This window comes from Zonotrichia leucophrys, chromosome 28 (genome assembly GCF_028769735.1).
Source record: "Zonotrichia leucophrys gambelii isolate GWCS_2022_RI chromosome 28, RI_Zleu_2.0, whole genome shotgun sequence".
In the NCBI taxonomy this organism is placed as follows: Eukaryota; Metazoa; Chordata; class Aves; order Passeriformes; family Passerellidae; genus Zonotrichia; species Zonotrichia leucophrys.
This window is the reverse complement of record NC_088197.1, coordinates 5,144,736-5,161,746: the sequence shown is the minus strand read 5'-3', so window position 1 is coordinate 5,161,746 and position 17,011 is coordinate 5,144,736. Positions and strand designations below refer to the sequence as shown.

Below are 17,011 nucleotides of genomic sequence, written 5' to 3'. Positions count from 1 at the left end.
CCAGGGCCTCACCACCCTCACAGGGAAGAATTTCCCTATGCAAGGCCCTCCTCAGGCCCGTGGGTGCAGCTGCTCCGCGAGCCACAATTCAAGTATGTTTAATACTGACATAAAAAAAGGGACAATATTTAAGGGTATAAAAAAAAGTCGGTAGTAGGAAAAGCAGCCCAGGTGAGACAGGGACAGTCCAGGTCAGGTGAGGAGAGGCTCCACCTTCATCTTCTTCACGGGCGTTGGCCCCGTGTCCGGGCTGGGGCACTCCTGCTTGAGGCGCTCTGGGGGCGCTGCGGTGCCGTTGTGCTGCCCCAGGGGCTCCTCCTTGAGCTGCTCCCGCTCGCCCTCGGCCAGCTCGGCGCTCTCCACCACCACCGGCCCCGTCCACTCGGGCACCTCCAGCCCCAGGTGCTTCATCAGCTTCATCATCACCTCATCCACGTAGCCGTGGATGCGCAGGTCGGCCTGGCGGTCCTGGACAGAGGGACATGGATTGGGACAAACAGCTCCTCACAGGGACACGGCTCAGGGGACAACAGCTCAGGGGACAACAGCTCCTCACAGGGACACAGCTCAGGGGACAACAGCTCCTCACAGGGACATGGCTTGGGACAAACAGCTCCTCACAGGGACACAGCTCAGGGGACAACAGCTCCTCACAGGGACATGGCTCAGGGGACAAATGGCTCCCCACAGGGACATGGCTTGGGACAAACAGCTCCTCACAGGGACACAGCTCAGGGGACAAACAGGCCATGGCCATGTCCCCCGTGTGTCATTCCCAGTGGGACATAAGCTGGCCCTGGGGCTGAGCCACACCTGGGGATGGGGACACACACACAGAGCAGGGACAGTGTGACAGGCACAAGGGAGCTCTGGTGACATCCCAGGAACCCCCAGGTCTGGGTGTTAAAGACTTTGGATGATTGGGGCACCAACATCTGAGCAGGAACTGAGCAGGAACTGAGCGTGTCCTCCACAGGCTCTGTGTGTGTGGCCCTTCCATGGGCTGTAAACCCCAAGAGGACACAGCAGGCTCCAGGCTGAGCTTTTACTCTGCTCCTAAGACTTGTTTGGATAAGGTTGGACAGGGCTTGGAGCAGCCTGGGATAGAGGAAGGTGTCCCTGCCCATGGGAGAGGGAACAGGATGAGCTTTAAGGTTCCTTCCAACCCAGCCCTTTCCATGATTCTATTATTTACCTGCCATCTCTACGTGTTTAGCAGGAGTTGCAGGTTTAAACCCTCCAACCAAGGACTCCCAGCCTGTTTGCCTGCTAAGAGAGGCCACCTGGGAGGGGACAACGTGCAGGGACAAACTTGGGATGGGCCTGGAACAGGGGACAGGAGGGGGAAGGAGCAGTGCAGCGCTGTAGGACGCTCACTCACGTGTTTGGTTGCCTGGAGGTTGACAATGACCAACTTCCCTCCTCTCTTCTTGGTGATCAACGGGAGGTTCCCGCTGGGTTTGATCTGCAGAGAGGTCCCCAGGGTGACAGAGAGATCGGCTTTCCTGCAGGGAGGAGGAGAAATCCAGAACCAGGGCATGGAGGGGTGGAAAGGGACTGTTCCCCTCCTGAGCAGGGCGTCAGTACCTGCAGGCTTCATCTGCCAGCGTCAGGTCACGGTCAGGCAGGGAATCTTCCCAATCCAGAATAGTGTCTCGTAACTTCCCTCTGCAAAACACACACAGGGACCGTGGTTCTCCCTGGAGAAGGCAGGAGAACAGGAACAGAGCTGCCCTGGCAAAGGGAACAATGACCAGAGCCTGTCCTGCCCTCCCTGTCCCCACACTGAAGGGATGGAGAGCACCCAGAGAGATCCTCCTGCACCTTGGGCTGCTTCTCCCAAATCTGAGGGGCTGTTGGGCTGTGCCCCCCTCCCACACCCCAGGAGGGATCCCTACATCCCCCTCCCACACCCCAGGAGCGATCCCTACCTGCAGGCCCGCAGCCCCCGGGCCTTGGTGACGCTGCAGAGGCGTCCTGTGGGCTTGAGCCCCATGCTGCCCACGACGGCGTCGCGCACGTACTGCCTGTGGGGACAGAGCTGCTCACCAGGGGCTGGAGAGGCCAGCTCGGCCTGGAATGGGATGGGAACCCCAGCCCAGTTTCCCCCAGGATGGGAACCCCAGCCCAGCTTCTCCCTGGGATGTAGAATCCAGCCAAGCCCCCATCCCGGAATGGAGATCCCAGCCCAGTTTCCCCCCAGGGCTCACGTACTTCCCACATTTCACACACTCTTCCACAAACATGTTCCCGTGGAGCTCGGCCAACTTGTCCCTGTGGGAGAAAGGCACAGGTGAGTTGGGGAAGGGTGGGGAAGCCTGGGGGGACCCCACCTCCTCCCCAGGAACCTCAAGGGCTTCTCTGCATTCCAGCCCTGCCAGGTGCTGGGTTCATCCCCCAACAGGGACTTAAGAAGGGACAGCAGATCCTGGCCTTTTAATTTTAATGTTTCCATCTGCAGCACTGATTGCAGCTCCTGATCCACTCATATCTCTGCTCCTGGGAGCATCCAGATCTTTGCTTTTCCAGTACCCAACATTCCTGTCTGTCCCTGTGCTGTTCCAGCCCTCTGACACCTGTTTTACCTAAAATTCCCCTGAGGCTCAGAGCAGAAGCCAGAGGAAAACACGGCCATGCTCTCCCTGTTCTCCTCAGAGCCCCACGCTCACTGGGAACTTCCTCCAGGCTGCCTGAGACAGGACTGACTTGATTTCCCCCAGTTTGGCCCCAGTTCAGCTTACTCAAGCACAGGCTTCATTTGGGAGGCAGAGCTGGGCTGAACTGAACAGGAGCCAGTGGCTGCGGGCTGTGGGAGCACCATGGAATTCTGTCATCATTCCCTGCTGCTTTTCCCATGGCTGCTTAGACTAAACACACAAACACGGGGCTGGGAGCAGGAGCCGGCACTTGGGGCTTGTAGTGGCAGGAAAAGCCCTGGAGCTCTGGCTGAAGGTGTTTGTGGGGATGCTCCTCAGTCACCTCCAGACTCATGGAATCACAGAATGGGTTGGGTTGGAAATGACCTGAAAAGATCAAACCCCCCCTGCTATGGGCAGGGACATTTCCCACTGTCCCAGGCTGCTCCAACCCCATCCCTGACTGTTCCCAGGGATCACAGAATGTCCTGAGCTGGAAGGGATCCACAGGGATCACTGAATTCAAACCCTGGCCCTGCACAGGGGCATGAGATGGGCTTTAAGGTCCCTCCCAACCCAAACCATTCTGCGATTCCATGATTCCATAATCTGTTTTTCCTGTGCACAAACAGACCCTCTGCCTCAGAACCAGAACCTCTCCCCTCCAAATTCCAGCTGGTTTATCCCCTTCCAGCTTCCCTTTCCCCACATCAGACAGGGCAGGGACTCCCTGGGGATGAAACCCTCAGTGTGGGGCTGGGAAATACCGTGGGAATCCCGAGCGCACGTGCAGGCCGTCCACGTTCTGGCTGACCAGGAATTTCAGGATCCCCACCCTCTGCAGCCCCAGCAGCGCCATGTGAGTCTTGGAGGGCCTGGCATTCTCGAAGGTGGTGTCGAATTTTGGGGAGAGCCCTTTCTCTTCCATAGTCCACACACCATTGGGGCCCCTGGGAAGAGCAGGGAGGGAGAGCTCAGGCTCCAGTGCCCCATCCTTGGGAGGAGCAGAGCTCATGGATCAGCAGGATTCTGGGGGTTGGTACAAACCATGTGGGGATTCTGTGGCAACAGCTGGGATGTGCAAGAGGGAAAATGGTGTTTGCAGCTGGATCCAGGATGGACAGCAGGGATGGGGTGGGCCTGGGTTAAATCAGAGCCTTCCACCAAGGATGATGGACTCGAGGAGGTGCCACCTCAAACTTACCTGAAGTCAGGGATGCCCGAGGCCGTGCTGATCCCTGCCCCCGTGTGGAACACCACATGGGAGGAGCTGCGGATCAGCTCTGCCAGCTCCTGCACCTTCCGCTCCAGCTCCTCCGGAGGGTCAAAAATCTGGGAAAACACAAACCAGCGTGGGATGGAGAGATGGTGGGGTGGATGATATGGGAAGGAATTCTTCCCTGTGAGGGTGGGGAGGCCCTGGAATGGATTTCGAGAGCAGCTGGGGCTGCCTCTGGATCCCTGGAATGTCCAAGGCCAGGCTGGACAGGGCTTGGAGCACCTGGGATAGTGGAAGGTGTCTCTGCCATGGCTGAAGGACTGAATGACCCTTCAGGCCCCTTCAACCCAAACCATTCCGGGATTCCATGATTCTAGAGCCCCAGTAACCCACAATCCTTATCCATGAAGGATTTTGCCATCCTTAACAACAGAAACATCTGATAGAAGAGACTCCGCGTTGTCTGGAGCATCTCCGTGCAGGGACAGGGCTGGGAACACCCAACACCAAGAGGGAGCTTGCTGCTCTGACAGCAGCCGGCCCAGGCTGGGCTCCAGGAGCGACCCGGGGCCACCCCACGTGTGCTGAGCCCCAGCTGTCACCAGCAGTGCCACCAGCTCTGGGGACAGGGCAGGGCCGAGGGACAGCGAGGGACACGGGAGCCACGGAGGTGGGGACACCAGGCACTGGTTTGGGCACGAGATTTAATTCCTGAGACGCTTCTCCAGCCCCATCTCCTGGGGACAGACAGGGACGAGAACAGGACCCTGCGTGTCCCTGTCCCCTCACCATCCCCTTGGCTCAGGACAGGCTCATGAATGTCCCTGTGGCTGCCCCCAAACTCCGTTTTAAGCTTCCCAAGAACCGCTGGGGGACACGGACGGAGCCACGGGGGGATCCGCCGGGTGGGCTCAGGGAGGCCATGGAAGGGGACATGGAGGGAGCTGGGGGCGGCCTGGGGGGGGACATGAGGGGGCCGAGGGAGCCATGGGGTGTCTGAGGACAGGCAGCCACGGAAGGGGCACGGGGAGGGAGCCGCGGGCGGTGCTGGGGACACACCAAGGGCCCGGTGCCTCCCGGTGCCTCCCGGTGCGGGGCCGAGGCCGCGGTTGCCATGGGAACGCGCCGGGCCGCGCAGGGCCCGGGGGAGCGCCGGGCGGGCGGGGGGCGCCGCGGGCGGGCGGAGGCTCCCCCGGGCGGGCGGGGGTTCACCCGGCGGGGCCGCGCTCACCTCGGGGAGGCCGCACTTGCCCTTGTCCGAGTACGGCGACAGCCCGGCCGCGTAATTCACCGCCATCGGCGCGGCCGCGGCGCGGCCGGAAGAGCCGGGCGGGGCCGGGGCCGCGGGACACGCCCCGGGGCCGCCGCCGCCATCTTGGAGACGGGCAAGGCGGGGCTGCCCTCAGTGCGTCCCGACAGCGCCCCGGTGGTGCCCTGAGTGTCCCAGCACTGTGCCGGCACTGCCCTGAGCCTGAGATATCCCGACACCTCCGTGCCACTGTCCCAGCACTGCCCCGGCACTGCCCTGAACCTGAGAATATCCCGACACTGCCCCGACACTGCCGGACACTGCCCCGGCGCTGCCCTCACCTTGTCCCGACTGTCCCTCAACACTGCCCTCACCCCGAGCCCGGCACTGCCCCGACACTGCCCCGACACTGCCCCGACACTGCCCCACCTGCACTGAACCCCGGCCCGGGGGGAAATAGCGATGGGCAAGGGGTGCCAGGGATGGACAAGAGGTGCCACCAAGGGCAAGGGGTGCCAGGGAGAGCAGAGGGTGCTGGCAAAACCAAGGAAGGAAGGAAGGAGTGACAGGGGGTGCTGGCAAGGACAGGGGTGCCAGGGCAGAGCGGTGGCTACCAGGGAACGACAGGGCATGCTGACAAAGGCAGGGGTGCCAGGGAAGGACAGGGGTGCCAGGGACGAGCAGGGGATGCTGACAAGAACAGGAGGTGCTGGCAGAGCCAGGGGGGATGTCAGGTCAGGACAAGAGGTGCCACCAAGGGCAGGGGTGTTTGGGATGGGCAAAGGGTGCCAACCATCAGGGTCCAGCCCTCCCCAGGTACCCCCAGCACCCCGGGCCGTGTCCCTGTCCCCAAACACAGCCCGGGCCGGCCCCCCCGGCTGCTCGGGGCTGTAACCGCAGCCGCGGCCGTAACACAATCCCCGGCTCCGGTTCCGGCTGCGGGCGCCGCGCTGGGAACGCCAGGACGGGCTGGGAGCGGCGGGACCGGGACCGGGACCGGGACCGGGGGCGCTGGGCTGTCCCCGGGCAGGGACAGACCCTCCTGGAGCGTGGCCATCATCCCCCCGAGCAGGTGCCGCAGGGCTGAGGCTGAGCCACCATGAAGAGCCTGAAGGCCAGGTTCAAGAAGGCAGATGTGAGTGCCATCCCTGGGGACATGGGGACACAGTGACCTGCCCCAGCACGTACATGGGGACACGGGGACCTGCTCCAGGATGTCCATGAGGACACGGGGACCTGCCCTGGGATGTTCACTGGGATGTGAGGACCTGGGGATTTCCCCCAGGATGCCCCCAGTGCCACAGGGACACGGGGTGGTCACTCACAGAGGGAACAGCAGCCCCACGGAGGTTGGCACTGCCACTCTGGCTGGTGGAACTGAGCCCCCACTGCACCCCCAGTGCTCCCAGAGCCATTGCTGGGAGTGGGCACAGCAAAGGACAGGGAAGCGGGTGCCAGGTCCCTTCCCTGTCCCCTTCCTGGGGACAAGTGCCGCTTTGCCAGCTGCCACAGCCCGTGCAACCAGCCTGTCGATGCTCCTCAATTATTCAGCAGCAGCCTGGCACGGGGCCGCAGAGGGCAGAGGGGGACAGCGCTGTCCCTCCCCAGTGCACTGGGAGGGACACAGGTGGGGACATGGGGACACAGTTTGAAGCCTCTCACCTGGAGTCTGGGGGACCATCCTGCTTGGGGTGCTCCGTGCCTCAGTTTCCCCACACTGCCCTGAGAGGCTCCCGAGGTCCTGCTGGCACCGGGACTGCCCAGACAGCACCTGGGGAGCCTCTCTGTTTTGGGGTTCCTCTCTGAGGGGTGTTTGGAAGGGGGAATCTACCCCTCCCAGGTCCCAGGTCCCCCTCCTCGGGGGCCAAGAGGATGCTCAGCCCTGCTTTGGGGGTGCTTTTGAGCACGAGGTGGGACAGCTGCCCCCCCGTAACCTCTCCCGCTTTAACTGGGACCGCTTTGGGTGCGGGGCCCTGCGTGGGAGCTGCTCCCCGCTCCGAGGCGGGATGCGGGGATGCAGGGATGCGCCGAGGAGGGAGGGAAGGAGGCAGGGCCGGGGGTGGAGGAGGCGGGTCCGGCTCCCAGTGCCGCAGCCCCGGCCCCCGCCCGGGCGATGCCGGAGCGCTCCGGGCCCGGGGGTGCCCGTGCTGGCCGGGCCGGGGGGCGGGGGGCGCATGGCGTCCTCCCGCCGCCTCCTGCTCAGCACCATGAAGCAGATCTGCCTTTGTGCCGCCGCCTCCTTCGCGGTACGTCCCTCTCCCCTCCCGCTCCCCTCCGGTCGCGTCCCGCGGGCTGAGCCGCGTCCCCCCCGCCCCACCTGCGCCCCCCATCCCCATCCCCATCATCCCGGGGCTCCCCCGTGTCCTGCCCATCCCGCTTTGTCCTTGCCTGACCAGGAGTGGGGGGAGCGGGCACCACCCTCCCAGTTTGCCCAGAGCCCTGGGACACTGCTTTGTTCCCTGTCCCCGGTCCCGCCGGGCTGGAGGGGCTCGGGGGGCACCCGGCGGGCACAGGCGGGTTTGGGACAGGTGCCAGCGGCTCCCGAAAGGTGACATCCATTTCCTGCCGCCGCCAGCGCAGCCAGCGCCGCTTTGTCGTCACGGGCTGCGGGGTGAACCCAGGACTTGCAGTCCCTGTCCTGGTCCTGTCCCGCTGCGGTCGCTCCTTCGGGACAGGGAGAGCGAATCCCAACCAGCCGCGGTCCTGTTGGGGGGCACAGCGCTGTGCCCCGTTATCCCGGGAGGCTGGAGCATCCCCGGGGATCTGCTCTCGCTGCCAGCTGTGCCCGCCCTGGTTTGATCCCTTCCTCCTCCGGGAGCAAAGCAGGGCTGGGAATGGGATCAGGAGAGAATGGGGCTCCCATGGGTGCTGGCTGGGTTTAGCTGTGGGATTTCAGGGTGGCAGGGGCAAACCCCGGGGCAGTTGGGCTCACTCCCAAATCCCAGCCTGGCACAGCTAAACTGGGCTGTGTCTGTAAATCCCTTGCAAACTGGAGGGGCTGGAGGGGATTTTCATCCCAATCCCTGCTGAACTCTCCGTACCTGGGGGGGAGCTGCCAGGAGAGGGGCACAGACACAGCCACCCTCAGGGACAGGGCTGGATGGAGCACGGCAGGGCTGGGGACAAGCACAGCCAGCCCTGGGGACAGCACTGTCCCAGCTGACACTGTCACAGCCTCCTCTGGGCTCCCTTGCAGAGCCAGGACTGGACCAAGAACGACGAGAAGCTGCTGCAGGCCGTGGACTACAACGATGCCGGGCGGGTCACGTCGCTCCTGCTCCGCAAGGGCCTGGTGCCCACCAAGCTGGACTCGGAGGGCAAATCCGCGTGAGTGCCAGGCCCTGCCCTGGGGACACGGCTGGGGACAGGGGACAGAGTCCCACAGCCCCTGCTCTCGCTGCAGGTTCCACCTGGCCGCCACACGGGGCAACGTGGACTGCCTGGAAGCAATGCTGGCCCACGGCGTGGATGCCATGACCAAGGACAGCTCGGGTGAGGGCATGGCCACCACGTGTCCCTGCCACACAGAGCCACTGGTCATCCCCAGGTGTTGAGGCTGAGGGGACAGAGGTGGTGGCCACACCTGGGGGGCTGTAAATTGTCCCAGTTTCCTAAAGGAGCTCAAGCAGTGCCTGATGAGCTCCTGGGGTTGTCCCCCTGTTCCAGCAGATCCTGCTTTGTTCCTGTCTCTCTGTGCCCAAGCTGTCCCCTCTGGCACAGCCCTGCTGGCCGTGCTCTGACCTGTTTGTCCCTTCCCAGGTTACACTGCCCTGCACTTGGCCTCCAAGCACGGGCACCCTCAGTGTGTCAGCAAACTGCTGCAGGTACAGGGAGAGGGAGGAGGGACAGAGGGAGGGAGGGAGGTGCTGTGCCAGCAGAGTGTCCGCCCTGCCCTTGAACCCCCTTCCCTCAGCAGTGCCTTGGCATGGCAGTTCCCAGCTCTGTGTGCTGCTGCCTGGCACCAGGGAGCCACAGGGCTCTGTCCCTTGTCCTTCACCACAGCGCGGAGCCAGCGGGGGTTTGTCTGTCTGTCCCACTCCTTCGCCACACCACAGAGTCTGTCAGTCCCCTGTCCTTCACCGTGCCACAGAGTCACCTGAGCAGTCTGTCCCTCTGTCCCCCTCCTCCCGTGACCCAGGCTCTCTCCCCAGGCCTCCTGCCCTGTGGATGTGGCCGATGGCAGTGGCCGGACCGCGCTGCACCTGGCGGGTGAGTGGGGACAGTGCCAGCCCTGTCCTTCTCCTGTCCCCTTGGGGGCAGTGCCAGCCCTGTCCTGCTCCTGTCCCCCTGGGGGCAGTGCCAGCCCTGTCCTTCTCCTGTCCCCTCGGGGGCAGTGCCAGCCCTGTCCTGCTCCTGTCCCCTCGGGGGCAGTGCCAACCCTGTCCTGCTCCTGTCCCCTTGGGGGCAGTGCCAGCCCTGTCCTGCTCCTGTCCCCCCTGCTCAGCCTCTGTCCTTGCCCACAGCTGCCAGCGGCTGCATCTCCTGCTCTGAGATCCTCTGTGACTTCAAGGCTCCCTTGAACAGCAAGGACAAGGTGGGGTCCCTCTGCTCCTGGTCCTGCTGTGCCAGGCTGGGGCTGTCCTGAAACACAGCACAACTTGGGTGGGACATGGAAATTGGGGTGGGACATAGAAATTGGGGTGGGAGATTGAAATTGGGGTGGGAGATGTGGAAATTGGGGTGGGAGATGGAAATTGGGGTGGGACATAGAAATTGGGGTGGGACGTAGAAATTGAGGTGGGACATGGAAACTGGGGTGATATCGGGAGCAGGCTGCCCCGTGGGGGGATCTGAACCCCCTCTGCTCCCCGTCCTGCCCAGGAGGGCTGCACGCCGCTGATCCTGGCTGCCAAGATGAGCCACTCGGAGCTGTGCCGGTACCTGCTGCACCGCGGGGCCGCCGTCAACTGCCGGGACCTGCAGGGCAGGTGGGGCTGCGGCGCTGGGGGCCGGGCTGGTCCCAGGGATGGATTGTCCCCTCACCCACGCTCTCCCGTGCCCAGGACGGCGCTGATGCTGGCCTGCGAGAGCGGCAGCGTGGACACCGTGGAGGTGCTGGTCAGCGCCGGTGCCCGCGTGGGCGTGGTGGACGCCACCGGCCACGATGCTGCTCACTACGGGCTGGCCACGGGCAACGCCCTCATCCAGCACCTGCTGCAGGAGGCGGCCCAGCGCCGCTCCTGGGCCAGCGGTGAGGCTGCCGGGGCTCCCTGTCACCATCCCTGGGGGTTGTCACTGGATGTGTCCCCTTTTCCTGGGTGTTTGGGGCTGTCCCCAGCTGAGGTGCCTCAGCTCTGAGCCCCTGAATCTCCCCAATTTCTCTTCCCTCCCACTGTGCCCCACAGAAGAGGAGTCAACTGAGCAGGCGTCGCAGGTGAGGGGCTGGTGGCCGTCCCTGGAGGGTCCCCTGGCTCAGGAAGGAGGGAGGGCACTGTGGGTGTGACGTCCCCTCTGCTCTGGGGTGTCCGCAGACGTCTTCGCCCAGCCAGTCATCTGTCAGGGAGAAGAGCAGCACCCCGAGGAAGAGGAAGGCCCCTCTGCCTCCCCTGGGCACCCCCAGCCAGGTGAGAAATGGGTCCCCAGGTGCTCACCTGGCCTGGCAGGTGCAGAGCAGCCCAAAACACCTCAATGAAGGGTCTCCTCATTGGAGGATTCGGTGCCAAAAAGCCCCTTGGGGCACACAGTGGGATTTTGGGGGTTTCCTGTGCCAGGAGTTGGACTCAATGCTTTCCATGATTCCCTGCAGGAGGACCGGGATGCCTACGAGGAGATCGTGCGGCTGCGGCAGGAGAGGGCCCAGTTCCTGCAGAAGATCCGGGGCTTGGAGCAGCAGGAGAAGCAGAGACGGGAGGTACCGGCTGCAGGGTCCTGGGGACATGCAGAGGGGACAGGGGAGACGGGGACAGCACTCATCCCTCCCTGTTCTCTCCCTGGGTCCTGCCAGCGGGCAGAGCTGGATGAGGCCTCCCTGCGCTCCATGGAGAAACAGGTGAGGCCAGGGAAGAGCCTGGAGGTGACCTCAGCTCTCCAAGGGGTCCTGGTGCCGGGAATGCCACCAGGACTCTGCCAGGAGGCAAAGGGACCCTGTTTCCATGCCCTGCCCTGCAGATCCAGGAGCTGCAGGAGCGGCTGGTGGCACGGGACGGGGAGAAGGAGAAGCTGGGCAAGGAGGTGGAGGCTCTGCGGAGCCGCCTGTCCTCGATGGAGGTGGGTGTGGGCAGGACACAGCTGGCAGTGCCCAGGGCTGGGACAGGGGCATCACCTCCACCCTGCACCCCCAGAATGAGAAGGAGAACACGAGCTACGACATTGAGACGCTGCAGGACGAGGAGGGAGACCCGCTTGAGTTCCCAGGTAGGTCTTGCCAGCCTCCCAGTGACACCCTGGGGAGGTGGCACTGGGTAGGGGGGCACAGGTGGGCACAGCCCCAGGTCCCTGTGCCCTGCAGGAGCAGAGATGCTGCTCTCCAAGAAGACGCTGAGCCCCTCGGCTGAGGAGCTGCTGGCCACGCTCCGGGGGCAGGTGCAGTCCCTGACCGTGCAGAACAAGGAGCTGAGAGAGAAAATCCAGGCACGTCCCCCTCTGTCCGTCCATCTGTCCCTCTGTTCCTTGTCCCCTGGCCCACGGTGGCCTCATGGTCTCTCGGCAGGTGCTGGAGAACTACGAGCGGGACGAGAGCAGCCCCCCTGCCCCGGGGGACACGGTGCCCGCCAGTCAGTACCAGGCCCTGCAGCGGGAGCTGGAGCGGCTGCGGGCACAGGCCAGGGAGGGCACGGCGCGGGCCGGAGGGGACGGGCAGCGCGCGGCCTCGGAGCCCAGCCTGAGGGGAACCGCGGGGCCCCGGCCCACCGAGGAGCCGGCCTGGGCCTGGGGCGAGTGCAAGGCGGCGCTGGGCGAGCTGGGGGTGCAGACATCCTCCTCCTCCTCACCCTCCGGCCAGCCGGGCGCGGAGCTGGCGGAGGCGCGGGCGGCCCTGAAGCGGGCACAGACCGAGCTGGAGGAGCGGGAGCGGCGGCTGAAGGAGCTGCAGGCCCGGCTGGAGGCTGCGGAGGCCGCGGCCTCGCCGGGAGCCTCTGCGGAGGAGGCGTCGCGGGAGAAGGAAGCGCTGCTGGAGCGCTGCGGGCGCGCCGAGGCCGAGGCGGAGGCGCTGCGGCGGGAGCTGCAGGCGAGGCCGCGGGACGCACCCAGAGCTGCGGAGCGGCAGCAGGCGGAGGCCGAGGCGCAGCTGGCAGAGCTCCGGGCCGCGCTGGCGCGCAGGGAGGCCGAGCTGGGCGCGCTGCGGGAGCGGCTGCGGAAGCACGAGGAGGAGGCCCCGGCGTGGCCGCAGCGGGCGCGGGCCGAGGGCTGGGTGCCCCGGGAGGAGCACGCCCGCGGCACGGCGGCGCTGCAGGAGCAGGCGCGGGCCCTGCGGGAGCGCCTGGCGCAGCTCGAGGCCGCGGCCAACGCCAAGGCCCGCGAGGCCGCCCGGCTGCAGGCGGAGCTGGCGGCGGCCGTGCCCAGGGCGCAGCACGAGGCGGCCGAGGCCGGGCTGCGGGCCGAGGCGGCGGCGCTGGCGCAGCGGCTGCAGGAGCTGGAGCGGCGGCACGAGAAGACGTGCGAGGAGGTGTTCCGCGTGCAGCGGCAGGCGCTGTTCATGAAGAGCGAGCGGCAGGCGGCCGAGGACAGGCTGGGCGCCGCGCAGAAGCAGCTGGAGCAGGCCCAGGACGAGGCGCGGCGGCTGCGGGAGCTCCACGGCCACGCCGAGGACGCGGCACGGCTGGTCAGGGACAGGGACAGGAAGGTAGGGCATGGGAAATCATGAGGGGCTGCTCGGAGGGGAATGGTGGCCTTGCACATGTGGAGTCACTGAATTTGGGTTGGAAGGGACCTTAAAGCTCATCCCATTCCCCCCTGCTATGGGAAAGGACACTTGCACTGTCCCAGGCTGCTCCAGCCCCGTCCAGCCTGGCCTCGGACACTGCCAGGGATGGGGCAGCCACAGCTGCTCTGGGCACCCCGTAACCCCTGTGCCCCTGCAGATCACGGAGCTCTCCAAGGAGGTTTTCAGGCTGAAGGAAGCCCTGAATGCCCTCCCCGAGCCGGGGGGGCCCCCACAATCCCCACCCAACACGGCCGCGCTCCAGGCACGGATCCAGGAGCTGGAGGAGAAGCTGGAGGTGGGTCACCTGCGGGGTTCGGGGCTCCCCCGAGCCCCCAGCCCTGTGGCCAAACCCCCTCCCTGTGCTGCAGGAGACAGAGACGAGGCACAGCAAGGTGGTGACACTCTACCGGAGCCACCTGCTCTATGCTGTGCAGGTGAGCTGGGGACAGGGCTGGGGACATCTGGGACACTGGGGTGGGGGCTGAGCCGGGTGCCAGCCCAGGGACACGCAAGGAGCCTCCCTGATGTCCCCACTCCAACGTGCCCACCAATGTCCCCTCCACCCCAGGGCCACATGGACGAGGACGTGCAGAGACTCCTGTGCCAGATCCTGAGCATGCAGCGGCTGCAGGAGCAGGGCAGATGAGCCCCTGCCAGCACGGGTGGCACAGGGACAGGGGGGACAGGTCTGTCACAGCACCCTGTGTGTCCCTTTGCTTGTCCGGCCACCCAGCCCACCCCCAGCACAGCAGCAATAAAGTTATTTATAGTCACACGAATGGGGTGGCTCCTCTCTGGGGGCACCGGGGTGGGCACGGGGGGCTGTGGGGACCTGGGGACAGCAGGGGATTGGTGCCACCATCTCCAGCCCTGCCGTCCCTTGAGGGGAAAGGTGACCGTGAAGGAAGGGGAGAGGTGGGAACCGTCTTGGCCAGGGCTGGATCCCTCTCCCAGGGGCGCGGGGCGGGGTGGCAGCACGCTCGAAGCGGCTCCGGCCCCACGGGAACGGCGCTTCCTGCGAGGAAATGGGCTGGGAAGCGCCGGGATCCGGCGGGGACACTGCGGGGACACTGCGGTCCCAGCTGGCCCTGCTGCGGTGAGCGTCTGGGGGCACTGGGATCCCCACGGGCAGAGCAGGGGGTGTTGGGGGTCTGGGGTTTGGGGGTCGGGTTTGGGGCACCCCCAAAGCCAGGGAAAGCAGAGGATGTCCCCTCGGGGGGTGAGCCAGCCCATGGCTGTGGCGGGAGGTGACAAGGGCAGGACCTGTCCCTGTAGTGCTGGGTTGGGGAAAGCAGGGAGCTTTCTCTGCGGGGGACAGTCCTGCCCTGGGTGGAGGTGGGGACCCACCCGAGGGACACAAACCCCTGATCCCAGGTGTGGGACTGCAGGGGTGGCTGCACGTCCCCCTGGGGAACCGCAGGAACAGGGGAATTTTCACCCCCTCTCTGTCCTGGCTGTAGGGTCTGACCCCTTTGGAACCCATCCCTCTGCAGGGTGTGTGGCAGGGCCAGGGGGAAACTGAGGCACAGCATGTGGGGTGGCCCCAGGGTGATGTCCCTTTCCCCCTGGGGACATGTGGTGTCTGTGCTGTCCCCAGTGCTGGGGTTTGACCGTCCTGCCTGTCCCCACAGGTGCCTGGGCAGCCCCGCTGAGTCTCCTGGCATGAGGTGGCTTTGGGTCGTGGCTTTGGTGGCACCCGCCTGCACTGTCCCCTACAACAGCACGGCGGGGAGCACTGGGGATGGGGACAGCGGGGACAGAGGTAGGGGGGACTGGGATGGAGGCTGGGGGGATCTGGGGATACAGCAGGACTGGGCAGACTGGGAGCACTGGGGTTGGAGATGGAGGGGATTTGGGACAGTGAGGGGACAGGGGACAATGACAGGGTCTCAAGGGAGAGAAGTGTGGGGCCACTGGAGGGATTGGGGACATTGGGGTACAGAAGACGGGCATGGAGGGATTGATGATGCCTGGGGACATGGGGGGACCAGGGGGAGAGCTGGGGGTCTGGGGACACTGGGCATGGCACTGAGGGGCCCAGGGAGGCCAAGACCCTTCCTGATGCAGTGTCCCTGCCATGTCCCCATGTGTCCCCAGCCCCCTGCACCCCTCAGCACGGCTCCCTGGGCACGGAGGTGCTGCTGCTGTGCCCGGAGGGTGAGGCCGAGTGGCGCCGGGGTGGCACCGTCCTGGGCACATCCCCGGCCCCAGGGCTGGCCCTGCCCAATGCCAGCCTGGCCCACGAGGGCCACTACAGCTGCCACCACCCTGTCACCGGCGAGACCTGGGCCACCATCTGCCTGCGGCTGGGCTGTGAGTGCCCCCAGCCCTGCTGTGACCCCGCCGCTGGCCGGGGGTCCCTGGGGGTGCTGGCAGTGGGGTGACCCCTGTCCCCTGTCCCAGACCCGCCCCCGCCACCGGCCATCGAGTGCTGGGCCAGCAGCTACCCCCAGGCTGTGAACTGCTCCTGGGGGCTGAGCCCCGATCCCCTGCTGGACACCGACTTCGTGGCCACCTACAGGTGAGTGGGGGTCCCCAAAGGCTCTCCCGTGTCACCCAGCCCTTGGCAGCTGTCCCTGTGTCCCCAGGCATGGCACAGACACGGGTGAGTGCACCCTGACGGGCCCGCGGAGCTGCTCCTTCGGGGACCTGCAGGTGTTTTCCCTCACTCCCTACGAGCTCAACGTGACTGCCCGGAACCCCCTGGGAGCTGCCTTTGGAGTGCTGCCCTTCCTCCTGGAGAACATCAGTGAGTGCTGCGGGATGGGGACACCGGGGTCCCCTGCACGACCCTCCTGTCTCACCCTTTGGGGCTCTCCCCTGCTTGGCATGTGGGATCACCAGTGCCACGATTTGCTGGGGCTCAGACTGGGCCCTGTTCCCAACAATCCCATGCTGGATCCTGCAGCCACGACATCCCCCCTTTGTCTAAAAATGAAGGAAAGTGACTTTTTCCATGCAGTGGTGGGACAAAAGAGTTGGTTTTAATCTAAAGGAGGATTCAGATGGGATATTGGAAAAAAATTCTTGGTTGTGAGGGTGGTGAGGGCCTGGAATGGAATTCCCAGAGAAGCTGAGGCTGCCCCTGGATCCCTGGGACTGTCCAAGGCCAGGTTGGATGGGGGCTTGGAGCAACGTGAGATAGTGGAAGGTGTCCCTGGTGGGATGAGATGATCCTCAATGTCCCTTCCCACCCAAACCATCCTGGAATTCTCTCCTTCCTTGTCTCCCCAGTAAAACCAGACCCCCCTGAGGCCCTGCGGGTCTCCCCCATCCCTGGGGAGCCCCAGAAGCTGCTGCTGGAGTGGAACCCTCCATCCTCCTGGCCATTCCCGGAGTATTTCCCGCTCCACTACTGCATCCGCTACTCCCGGGACAACGACTCCGTCCCCACCACGGTACTGCCACCCCCCTGGGTAAACTGAGGCACAGCTGTGCTTGTGCCCGGCGTGTCCCTGACCCCGCTGTCCCCAGGTGGGGCCGTACGAGCTGACATCGCACACCCTGACGGACCTGGAGCCCGGCAGCCTCCACCACATCCAGGTGGCCGCCAAGGACATCACGGATTCCGGGGAATTCAGCGCCTGGAGCCCACCGGCCTCGGGGACACCCTGGGTGGGGCTGTGACAGCCAGGCAGGGCCGCTGTCCCCATGCCAGGCCTGCTCCCGTCCCTTGTCCCACCCCAGCAGCGCGGAGCCACCAGTGCTGCCAGGAATGGGCAATAAAAGGGCTTGAGGCTCCGTCCCTGTTCTAACTGGGGTGTTTGTGATGGCTGAGCTACCCCTGGGTCGGTCCCTTCACTGCCTTCAGAGCAGTCCCTTTGCTGTTCCAGAACAATCCCTTTGTTTTCCTGCGTTTGACCCTTTTTTGCCCTTGGGGTCGGTCACTTTTCTGCCCCAGGGCCGTTCCCTTCGCCCTCTGCCCCACCCCGGCCCTCAGCGCCCACCGGGGCGGGGCTGCCACGGACACGGCGGGCTGGAGGGGTGGGCGGCCATGTCGGACGTGTGGTGTCTGTGGGTGGCTAAGGGGGGAGCGCCGTGATTAA

At 65.2% G+C, this 17,011-nt stretch overlaps 3 protein-coding genes across 5 annotated transcripts; 2 read left to right on the top strand and 1 right to left on the bottom strand.

Moving 5' to 3' along the window:
- Window positions 1–82: 82 nt before the first annotated feature.
- On the bottom strand, window positions 83–5,189 carry SIRT6 (sirtuin 6). Of its 2 annotated transcripts, XM_064734182.1 has the most exons (9): window positions 5,087–5,189; window positions 3,841–3,968; window positions 3,404–3,586; window positions 2,215–2,274; window positions 1,932–2,027; window positions 1,588–1,668; window positions 1,382–1,505; window positions 1,196–1,283; window positions 280–468 (listed from the first exon to the last, which is right to left on the bottom strand). In XM_064734182.1, the coding sequence occupies exons 1-9, from the start codon at window positions 5,150–5,152 to the stop codon at window positions 428–430; spliced, it is 867 nt and encodes a 288-aa protein (XP_064590252.1). In that variant the 5' UTR covers window positions 5,153–5,189; the 3' UTR covers window positions 280–427. The 2 variants fall into 2 exon arrangements, with proteins under 2 accessions (XP_064590251.1, XP_064590252.1); XM_064734181.1 differs by lacking the exon at window positions 1,196–1,283 and having other exon boundaries at window positions 83–468.
- Window positions 5,190–7,184: 1,995 nt separating this feature from the next.
- ANKRD24 (ankyrin repeat domain 24) lies at window positions 7,185–13,740 on the top strand. 2 transcript variants are annotated; one of them, XM_064734460.1, is made up of 19 exons: window positions 7,185–7,350; window positions 8,301–8,431; window positions 8,508–8,596; window positions 8,864–8,928; window positions 9,256–9,313; window positions 9,568–9,638; window positions 9,926–10,032; window positions 10,108–10,295; window positions 10,450–10,478; window positions 10,576–10,668; window positions 10,851–10,955; window positions 11,049–11,093; window positions 11,213–11,311; window positions 11,386–11,458; window positions 11,553–11,674; window positions 11,754–12,884; window positions 13,123–13,260; window positions 13,334–13,399; window positions 13,534–13,740. In XM_064734460.1, exons 1-19 carry the CDS (start codon window positions 7,279–7,281, stop codon window positions 13,609–13,611), a joined length of 2,760 nt encoding a protein of 919 aa, XP_064590530.1. In that variant the 5' UTR covers window positions 7,185–7,278; the 3' UTR covers window positions 13,612–13,740. The 2 variants fall into 2 exon arrangements, with proteins under 2 accessions (XP_064590530.1, XP_064590529.1); XM_064734459.1 differs by having other exon boundaries at window positions 13,123–13,740.
- Window positions 13,741–13,990: 250 nt separating this feature from the next.
- EBI3 (Epstein-Barr virus induced 3) lies at window positions 13,991–16,718 on the top strand. Its single transcript, XM_064733987.1, has 7 exons — window positions 13,991–14,061; window positions 14,597–14,727; window positions 15,063–15,278; window positions 15,369–15,486; window positions 15,554–15,714; window positions 16,200–16,363; window positions 16,440–16,718. The coding sequence occupies exons 1-7, from the start codon at window positions 13,991–13,993 to the stop codon at window positions 16,590–16,592; spliced, it is 1,014 nt and encodes a 337-aa protein (XP_064590057.1). The 3' UTR covers window positions 16,593–16,718.
- Window positions 16,719–17,011: the final 293 nt, after the last annotated feature.

What these genes read in the sequence shown, in the direction of transcription:
- SIRT6 (XM_064734181.1), bottom strand. Translation starts at nt 5,152, where the DNA reads ATGGCGGTGAATTACGCGGCCGGGCTGTCGCCGTACTCGGACAAGGGC. An exon ending in GCAAGTGCGGCCTCCCCGAG is followed by an intron (nt 3,969 to 5,086) that starts GTGAGCGCGGCC and finishes GTGTTTTCCCAG; the next exon opens with ATTTTTGACCCTCCGGAGGA. An exon ending in GTGCGCTCGGGATTCCCACG is followed by an intron (nt 2,275 to 3,403) that starts GTATTTCCCAGC and finishes TTTCTCCCACAG; the next exon opens with GGACAAGTTGGCCGAGCTCC.
- ANKRD24 (XM_064734459.1), top strand. Translation starts at nt 7,279, where the DNA reads ATGGCGTCCTCCCGCCGCCTCCTGCTCAGCACCATGAAGCAGATCTGC. An exon ending in GACTCGGAGGGCAAATCCGC is followed by an intron (nt 8,432 to 8,507) that starts GTGAGTGCCAGG and finishes CTCTCGCTGCAG; the next exon opens with GTTCCACCTGGCCGCCACAC. An exon ending in GCCGCCTGTCCTCGATGGAG is followed by an intron (nt 11,312 to 11,385) that starts GTGGGTGTGGGC and finishes CTGCACCCCCAG; the next exon opens with AATGAGAAGGAGAACACGAG.
- EBI3 (XM_064733987.1), top strand. Translation starts at nt 13,991, where the DNA reads ATGGGCTGGGAAGCGCCGGGATCCGGCGGGGACACTGCGGGGACACTG. An exon ending in CATCTGCCTGCGGCTGGGCT is followed by an intron (nt 15,279 to 15,368) that starts GTGAGTGCCCCC and finishes CCCCTGTCCCAG; the next exon opens with ACCCGCCCCCGCCACCGGCC. An exon ending in CTTCCTCCTGGAGAACATCA is followed by an intron (nt 15,715 to 16,199) that starts GTGAGTGCTGCG and finishes TTGTCTCCCCAG; the next exon opens with TAAAACCAGACCCCCCTGAG.